Consider the following 9575-nt stretch of genomic DNA (forward strand, 5'->3'; position numbering starts at 1 on the left):
TATATATATAATCTCAGTGAACAGAATTGTTTGCAGTTTGCTTGTTGCTATAACAAGGAGCAAGGAAGAATCAAGACAGGGCGAGTAAATTAATCCCATTCAAGCATGTATTGTAACATGATTGTGTCGTTTTTGGTCGTGACTTTGGCCGTGGCGAGCGCTGGGATTCCTGGAGGCCCTGTAGATGCAAACATTAACGATGAAGATGTTCAGAAGGCGTTACGGTTTGCAGTGGCCCAGTACAACAGACAAAGCAACGATGTGTTTGTGCGTAAGGTTTCCAAAGTCATCAAGGTCCAACAACAAGTAAGTACTTTAAACGTTTATTCGGTTTGTAATCGTTTAAACTGGGAACGTCGCTGAATCAAACCCAGTGATAAAGTTCCTCCTAGAACGCTGTCATGATGACATGTAAAGATTTGTTCAGAATTTAGAACGCTGTCATCATGACTGAATGATGACATGTAAAGATTTGTTCAGAATTGTGTGAAATCTCAGAACCATAAAATTGTTCCCAGTTGTACAAAGAGAACAACAGAACCGTTTGCCTCAAATTCAAAGCTATTTATATTATATGCTACATAAGAATTTTATATAAGGTAAGAGTAAAGGATTGTTCAGGTGTAACTTGCTAGACATGTTCAATAAATATTGGAACTTGGAAAGAGAGAGAGAGAGCTAGCTTTCTCCAGCATGACTTTGTAACAGTGGTGGCTGGCCTTATCTTGAATTTATTAAAAAAAAAAAAAAAATTTGGGCCCCATACAGGTTTTTTTTAATTCCGGGTTGGCCCAACTATGTCTGAACATGTTTCTGGTTGACACTCCAGGTTGTCGCTGGCATGAACTACATCTTCACTGTGAAGTTGGGCAGAACCAACTGCAAAAAGGGTGGAGTTGAGACCCTGTGTGCCATTCATAAGGATCCCAAAGTTGCACGGGTAAGACACACTGTGTCTACTTTACAATATTGTGATTATCTGTTTACATTTATGGATTTCCATGTTAAAAGAGATTGACCCCTTTTTTTTATTTTTATTTATCTTTTCCTTCAAGGTCATTCAGTGCAAAATAACGGTCTGGAGCCAGCCATGGTTAAACTTCCTTAAAGTCACTGGAAAAACCTGCATGTAGAGCTTGTGACGAGTGCAGTTTGGGGCTTTTTAACATTCAAGCGGCAATAAAATGTACTTGCTGTTGGTAATGGTAAACTTCGTCTTTATTCTTGATAAAATAAACTTTATTTGTCCTGAAAACCTGTCAACAAATTATGATAAGAATACTTCATTAACACATAATCATGTAATCTCAGACTCCGTTGCTCTGGAAAAAAAAGCTACAATTTGTAGGTATTTCTAAATGATAAAACGCACATTTCTATATTAGTTCATCCTTTACTATTAAAACATGGTTGAACAATATGTCTGTGCTCCCAGCTGGCACATGACCGACCTTCAACGTTGAAATATGGTTGAAATGAGTTTTTTCAACCTTGAAACAACTAAAGCTAAATGGTTAAACACTTGTAAATCAACTTTGATTTTTTTTTTTTTTTTTTACAAGATCTGTATGTTGAATCAATTTAGTGTCTTCAACAGCATACAAAAGACATTTCTGCCTTTTAAATTATTTAAGATCATTATTATTTTATTAGTATTTTACAATATTTTGATCATGAAACCTATTCTAAAATCTAAAGGCATGTTAAAATATCATCACTAACAACAATAAAACTAAATGCATTTTGCTGCGTTACCACGCTGAATTCCTATTGGTTGTTTTACCTTATTGCTTTGATCATGATTGGTTAATCTGGCTTTCATCCAGGAAACTGGCCAATGAAATTTTTGCGCCTTTCTAAATTTGAAAATATGACCGTTATAGTCTTTCTGAGTGAGGCGGCTGACTGTGAGCCGCTATGGGACGGACTCCCTTTTGGAGCCAGCCTCTAAGCGGTCAGTTGATGAATTGCGGTTTTAGTCACTTCTGTATTGGTTTCACGAGAGAGACCGGAAGGTTGCTGATTGCAAAAAACTGATTTTGGGTTTATTAAAATGTGTGCATAATCTACTTTTTAAAGTCTAAATAAATTGTTCAGATGACCAAAGCACAAGGTTTTCTTGCATAATTAACATTTTAATTGTTTGGTCAGACGTTTACACATTCATAAATCGGGGATTAAACGTGGAGTTATGTTCTGTATGCTAAATATGAATATATAAACAAACGTATGTGCACAGTACCTATAATTGCGCTTTGCATGTTTTATGTTATTGGGCGCTTCAACCAGCGGACATGTAAAAACAACCCACGGCAACAGTGTTGAAGTAGCCCAGTTCTGCGGGAAAACCGTGGACTTGGCAACACTGAACGAGATGTACCAGTTCGGTCATTTCGTTCACTAACGAGAAGATCTCGTTCAGTGACGGGCGTATTCGTTCACTACGTTCAACAAATCACGTGCTCCGTCACATCTCATACTCGAAAGCTATTGGCTCGAGGTTTAGTCATTCTTTGACCGGATGAAACCGTTCACAGCTACCCGGTTCACTGATCTGTGCATGCGCTGCTAATAAAGCTGCGCTGCTATGGAGGGAGGAATATCAGTGAACGAGAAATTAGTCCATGGATTACGTGAACGATTCGTTCACGAACGTAACATCACTACTGTTCGATCGGTCCCGAATTATTTTGTATTTACCTGTTAAATATATATATATATTTATTTTGAACGAATTTGAGTCGTGACACTTCAACAGAGAACGAAAACTGAAATGTGAACACAGGAAGGGTCAGATGTGATCTGCGAGGTCCTGCAAACATACCGACAAAATCAGGTAAGAAAAAGGCTGTCTTTATTACCTTTCAAACATGGTATACAAGTATAACGTTACCAGAGTTTATACATGGGTAAAGGACATGTAACCTGCAGCAGATAAATACCTGTGTGTGTGTGGGTGCGTGTGTGTATTTTTGTATTGCTTTATCACAGATGCTAAAGTTAGATGCTCATCTGATGTTGTTGTGTGTTGCTGGTAATTTGTTAATGTCTGTCTTTTAGAGATTTCTCATGTTTTTCTGTTGTGAATGCCATGCATTAGGTGTGTTGTTTTCAATCGTATAATAGTCTCAAAGATAACATACTCTGTTCGTTTTTTCTGAATATCATGTAATCGCAAATGTCGGTACAATTTAAATTAATTAAGATTGTTTAAAGCAGTGGTTCTCAAAATGTGGTACGAGTAGCACTAGTGCTACTCAGGCTCCCTCTAGTGGTACGCAGAGGAATCACTAAATTAAATATAAATGAATGTTAATTAACATTTTAATTTAATCTTTATTTGAGTAAAGTTATTTATTTTTTTTATTTATTTTTTAGTACAGTTTTTATTTAACTTTTGCTACAAGGTGACTGTCTCTGTCAAATTTAGTGCCGCCTCTGGCTGTCGACAAATCAATACAGTTGGTTACATGCTCCTATACCCCTTTACCACCGACACGGTTTCTGTTGCAGGTTCCATTCTCAAACTGTTCAACATTTTCACTGCACAAATGTACAAATATCTTGTAATGAGACACATTAGTAAAACATGTTTTCATAGAAACTATAGGTTTTCACCAAAATAAAAGATCAACTGTTTTCAGTCAAAAAAGTACTAGGGTTTCTCTTGCACGTGCAGTGCAAAATAAGGTTTTTAACAATACATACAAACACTGCAAGCTAACGTTTTACAAAATTGAGCATGTGGTAGTTTATTGAAGTTGATTGTAAAGCCATTGCTGCCAATCATTTGATTTTTAAACTTTATGAATGTACAGTGTTGATCTAAATGCAAACTAGGTTCTAATAGAACGTACAGTGGCATATTAACCCATGTTGAAAGGTATGATGGTGAAACAACGTCAAAATATCAACGTTGATCCGATATGGATATTGATATGCTATTTACCTGTTTCAATATTTTATTTGCTAGTTTTTAGGTTAATTCCATATGCCTTGATGCAAGTATGCTTGCACTTGCAACATTTGCTTTGTTACGATGAATAAGCTACAGTTGTGAAATTAGGCTTATGAATTTGATGCTATGCAATCAACCACAAAGTTAAACGAGGGTACACAGGGGTGAAGAGAGCATGTTTCAACATCAAGCGGAGGTGAGCCAAACGAAGACTACGATGAAGAAGAGGAAGAGTGCTAGATGCAGACAGCAATGTAAGAGACAGATGAAGGACATCCGTCATTAGTTACAGACATTGATATATAATTGGAATTACCCAAAAAGTAGTATAAAAGGTCTGAGGAGTAAACCACTCCTCAGATGCTGCCTGCATTAAGTGTGAAGGACACCTGATACCCTAACGAGGGGCAATTAACAGCATCTCCAATATTGCTGTTTAGAGTTTGATTACATAATTTTTGCATTAACTGCTTTGTATTGTAACTAATAAAATAAGCAATTTTATTTGTTACGATTGCCTCCCATAAGACTTCATAACTTCAAACTGAGCTTCAAACAATAACAACCACAAGGGAGTCTTCTACTTCACTCCTGAAGAACTTAAATCTGCGGGCGGATGAGTACTTCATGGTTTAGGCTAGATTTGACTATCCTTACCCTACCTGATTAATCAAGGGTTAAAGGTGTAAGATACAAGGACACACTGACTAACACATATGTGAGCCTGGACCACAAAACCAGTCTTAAGTCGCTGGGGTATATTTTTAGCAGCCAAAAAATACATTGTATGGGTCAAAATTATCGATTTTTCTTTAATTCCAAAAATCATTAGGATATTAAGTAAAGATCATGTTCCATGAAGATATTTGGTAAATTTCCTACATATAGGATAAATATATCAAAATTTAATTTTTGATTAGTAATATGCATTGCTAAATATATTTTTAGCAATAGCCAAAAAAACATTGTATGGGTCAAAATGATCGATTTTTCTTTTATGCCAAAAATCATTAGGATATTAAGTAAAGATCATGTTCCATGAAGATATTTGGTAAATTTCCTACCGTAAATATATTGTAATGAATTCAGCCACCACTAGGGATCACTGGTGAGCTTCCTTATTGCGGATTAACACCTATGCTGCCACCACCTTTAATTCTAACCCGGTCTGGTTCGGGAGGAGCACTCAAAACACACTCAAGAGCAGGAATTACAAAAGAATACACTTTTTATTAACAATAGCAGCCGTTTGGCATTGTCCTACTTAAATATCCTGATTACATACACTGGTCATGTTATTTAATTAAACCGTGAACACACATTTAAAAGAGAACCCGAGTACTCATTCCAAATTCACAGCAAACAATAAATAGTGTGAAATCTCATGCAAAGCACACTTAATTAGAAACTCCAAGCATAAATCACATGCCCTATGTGTAATAACCAGCACAGGCAATCAACATACAATTCGGGAGGACAATAATCACCAATGACTGGGCACCACAACAACACACATAAATCTTATAGAATTCAAATTATTTCGGACTTCCCTGACCAGGTCCGACGACACCCTGCCGTCACTGTGAGGACTCAACCTTCCCCTCCGCGGCAATGATGGGAAGGTCTCCTTCAAACAGCCTGCCCGGTCCACCTACACTCTCTTCCCTATCTACCTAAATTTCCCCCCACTATCTACCTCCGGGCCAATAAGTGGGACCCCAGCTTTCTTCACGGCGGTGGTGCTAGCCAACCACGAACGCTACGGATCCCCTTCTTTTGTGAACCCAGCAGGCTTAAAAAACACAGCGTATAAGTCTCTTTCACAGTTCATTATCAGACAAAAAGAGCCTCCTCACTTTTCCCCATTTTAGAAGTATCCAAAGATTGTTCATTGTCCACAGGTGTGCTGAAAAGACATCATTCCTTCCGTGTTTGTCCGTAGCAGTGACGTCACGTCACGCACCGTCAATCGAATCATAATCATTACAGTATCTCAGTGACGTCACGCACCGTCAATCGAATCATAATCATTACATTACTTCCCCTCTTGAAAAAAATGGGACTCGTCCTCGAGTCCCTAAACAGATCCATCGTAATCCTTGAACCACACAGGGGGTTTTCGTGTTCGTAGGGGACGGCCCCGCTCTGTAGTAGATATAGCTGGTATAGGCAATTTCCCCCCAGCCACAGACAAATCACTCCTGCTAGCCCCCTCAGCAACAGTAGATCCAGCAAGTAAGGGAGGCTCTCTCACTATAACCGGAGACACATTGGGGCAACAATTGTCTACAACTGGAACTTCCACCGAAGCCGAAGACACCTCAGCCTTAATAGAAAGCTGCGATGTTTGAGCACCGCCGATAGCAGCCGACAGCACAGGCGAAGCAGATACACTAGCAGCAGCAGGTGAAACGACCGACTGAAACCCCTCAGTGACCCTGGCAGAAGCAGATGAATGGACGTCCCCACCAGCAGCAGGAAAATCAGGTGGCCGTGATCGTCGAAACACCCAGCTAGACCCAAAGCCTGGACCCCTTTCTTTCTTCCCCATAGTCTGGGCAGATGTAATCTTGTGGTCAGCTTTGGCTCTTGTATGGCCACCCCCAGACTCTGCAACCATAGAAGGGACATAAGGTTTCAGTTGATTAAAATGCACCACATAATCTATACCTCCTGCCTCTGGCTGTATCCGATACAACACTTCAGATACCCTTTCCAAAACCCTATATGGGCCCTTAAACCGTTTCTGCAATTTTGGACTCACCCCCTTCTTCCTGGCCTTATTCTTTAGCCACACCAACTCACCCACTGAATAATACTGAAACTTGGCTTTGAAGTCAAAATACTGCTTTTGATGTTCCGAGGCTCTAGCCTGCTGATTTTTCACTGTCCCCACTACTGTTGCAAGACTTTCAGCTACCCCCTTCACGTACTCATTCACAGTTGCAAATCGCTCTTGTCCATCTACGTCCATCATGATGTCAATAGGTAAAACCATCTCCTGACCAAATAAAACTTTATATGGGGTAAAGCCAGTACTGGAATGAATGCTACTTCTATAGGCCATCATCACATAAGGCAAAAGGACATCCCAATTCTGCTGATTGTCATCAACATAAAAAGACAACATAGACAGCAATGTACGATTAAACCTCTCAATCATTCCATCTGACTGAGGTTGATATGAAGATGTCCTTGTCTTATTAATGCCTAGCAACCGACACAATTCCCCAAACAGATTCGATTCAAAATTTTGGCCTTGGTCGGAATGCAGGCTTCTAGGGGTTCCATACCGACACACCCACTCTTCTACAAGTACTCTGGCTACGGTCTTTGCCTCCTGGTTTGGGAGGGGGTACGCTTCGGTCCACTTTGAAAAATAATCCCCCACAATCAAAACATATTTGTTTTTAAGGAGGGTCTCAGGAAGGGGCCCTAATATGTCAAGTGCAACTCGTTCATAAGGGCGAGACGTTACAGAAGGAATAAGGGGGGCCTGGGGGGCCGGACCGATCTCCTTATGAACTGCACATTCAGGACATTCCTGACACCATCGCTTCACGTCCTTATACCACCCCGGCCAATAAAAACGACCCCTCACCTTTTCTTGTAGCTTTTGCACTCCCAAATGGGCTCCAGTAGTTATATTATGCAACAACCTCAAAATTTCTGGCACCATAGAATGTGGAATAATAACTTGAGTTTTTGCACTCAGACCAGTTTTTGGAGGCAACACCCTTACCAACCTCTGCCCCTGAACCTCTATCTGCTCCCAGACCAAGGCATACTTCTTAAGGGATGGGTAGGTGTTCATAACTTCCTGCCTAGTACCTTTCTGAGTCTTCAATTTTAACATCAAACTCAACTCTGGGTCACTATGCTGAGCTCTTGTCAAATCATTCTTTCCTCCTTCCACCCCACCTATTTCTTGATTCAATAACTCTCCCTGTTCCATAACACCACCCTGAGGTGCAGGTTCTACTTCTACATAGCTAACAGAGCTAGCCACAACCTCCCCAGAATAAGCAGGTAATCTTGATAGCGCATCAGCATTAATGTGGTCCTTACCTGGTCGGTGAACAATTTTATATTGGAAAACAGCTAACTGTTCCAACCAACGGGCCAACTGGCCTTCCAAACGCTGGAAATTATGCAACCAACGAAGAGAATTGTGGTCTGTTCGCAACAAAAACTCTTTACCTAAAAGGAAATGTTTGAAATACTTGGTAAAAGTAACCATACTAATAAGTTCTTTCTTTGTGGTGGCGTATTTACTGCAATTTTGGACTCACCCCCTTCTTCCTGGCCTTATTCTTTAGCCACACCAACTCACCCACTGAATAATACTGAAACTTGGCTTTGAAGTCAAAATACTGCTTTTGATGTTCCGAGGCTCTAGCCTGATGATTTTTCACTGCCCCCACTACTGTTGCAAGATTTTCAGCTACCCCCTTCACGTACTCATTCACAGTTGCAAATCGCTCTTGTCCATCTACGTCCATCATGATGTCAATAGGTAAAACCATCTCCTGACCAAATAAAACTTTATATGGGGTAAAGCCAGTACTGGAATGAATGCTACTTCTATAGGCCATCATCACATAAGGCAAAAGGACATCCCAATTCTGCTGATTGTCATCAACATAAAAAGACAACATAGACAGCAATGTACGATTAAACCTCTCAATCATTCCATCTGACTGAGGTTGATATGAAGATGTCCTTGTCTTATTAATGCCTAGCAACCGACACAATTCCCCAAACAGATTTAGCCACACCAACTCACCCACTGAATAATACTGAAACTTGGCTTTAAAGTCAAAATACTGCTTTTGATGTTCCGAGGCTCTAGCCTGATGCTTTTTCACTGCCCCCACTACTGTTGCAAGACTTTCAGCTACCCCCTTCACATACTCATTCACAGTTGCAAATCGCTCTTGTCCATCTACGTCCATCATGATGTCAATAGGTAAAACCATCTCCTGACCAAATAAAACTTTATATGGGGTAAAGCCAGTACTGGAATGAATGCTACTTCTATAGGCCATCATCACATAAGGCAAAAGGACATCCCAATTCTGCTGATTGTCATCAACATAAAAAGACAACATAGACAACAATGTACGATTAAACCTCTCAGTCATTCCATCTGACTGAGGTTGATATGGAGATGTCCTTGTCTTATTAATGCCTAGCAATCGACACAATTCCCCAAACAGATTCGATTCAAAATTTCGACCTTGGTCGGAATGCAGGCTTCTAGGGGTTCCATACCGACACACCCACTCTTCTACAAGTACTCTGGCTATGGTCTTTGCCTCCTGGTTTGGGAGGGGGTACGCTTCGGTCCACTTTGAAAAATAATCCCCCACAATCAAACATATTTGTTTTTAAGGGGGGTCTCAGGAAGGGGCCCTAATATGTCAAGTGCAACTCGTTCATAAGGGCGAGACGTTACAGAAGGAATAAGGGGGGCCTGGGGGGCCGGACCGATCTCCTTATGAACTGCACATTCAGGACATTCCTGACACCATCGCTTCACGTCCTTATACCACCCCGGCCAATAAAAACGACCCCTCACCTTTTCTTGTATCTTTTGCACTCCCAAATGGGCTCC

The 9575-nt window shown here is 40.3% G+C and overlaps 1 protein-coding gene across 1 annotated transcript; it reads left to right on the plus strand.

Moving 5' to 3' along the window:
- The first annotated feature begins 27 nt into the window (after nt 1-27).
- On the plus strand, nt 28-1206 carry LOC107758160 (cystatin-like). The gene is made up of 3 exons (XM_016575828.1): nt 28-306; nt 830-940; nt 1056-1206. The coding sequence occupies exons 1-3, from the start codon at nt 106-108 to the stop codon at nt 1131-1133; spliced, it is 390 nt and encodes a 129-aa protein (XP_016431314.1). The 5' UTR covers nt 28-105; the 3' UTR covers nt 1134-1206.
- Nucleotides 1207-9575: the final 8369 nt, after the last annotated feature.

The sequence above is a fragment of the Sinocyclocheilus rhinocerous genome, unplaced genomic scaffold (genome assembly GCF_001515625.1).
Source record: "Sinocyclocheilus rhinocerous isolate Xijiao unplaced genomic scaffold, SAMN03320098_v1.1 scaffold774, whole genome shotgun sequence".
Lineage (NCBI taxonomy): Eukaryota > Metazoa > Chordata > Actinopteri > Cypriniformes > Cyprinidae > Sinocyclocheilus > Sinocyclocheilus rhinocerous.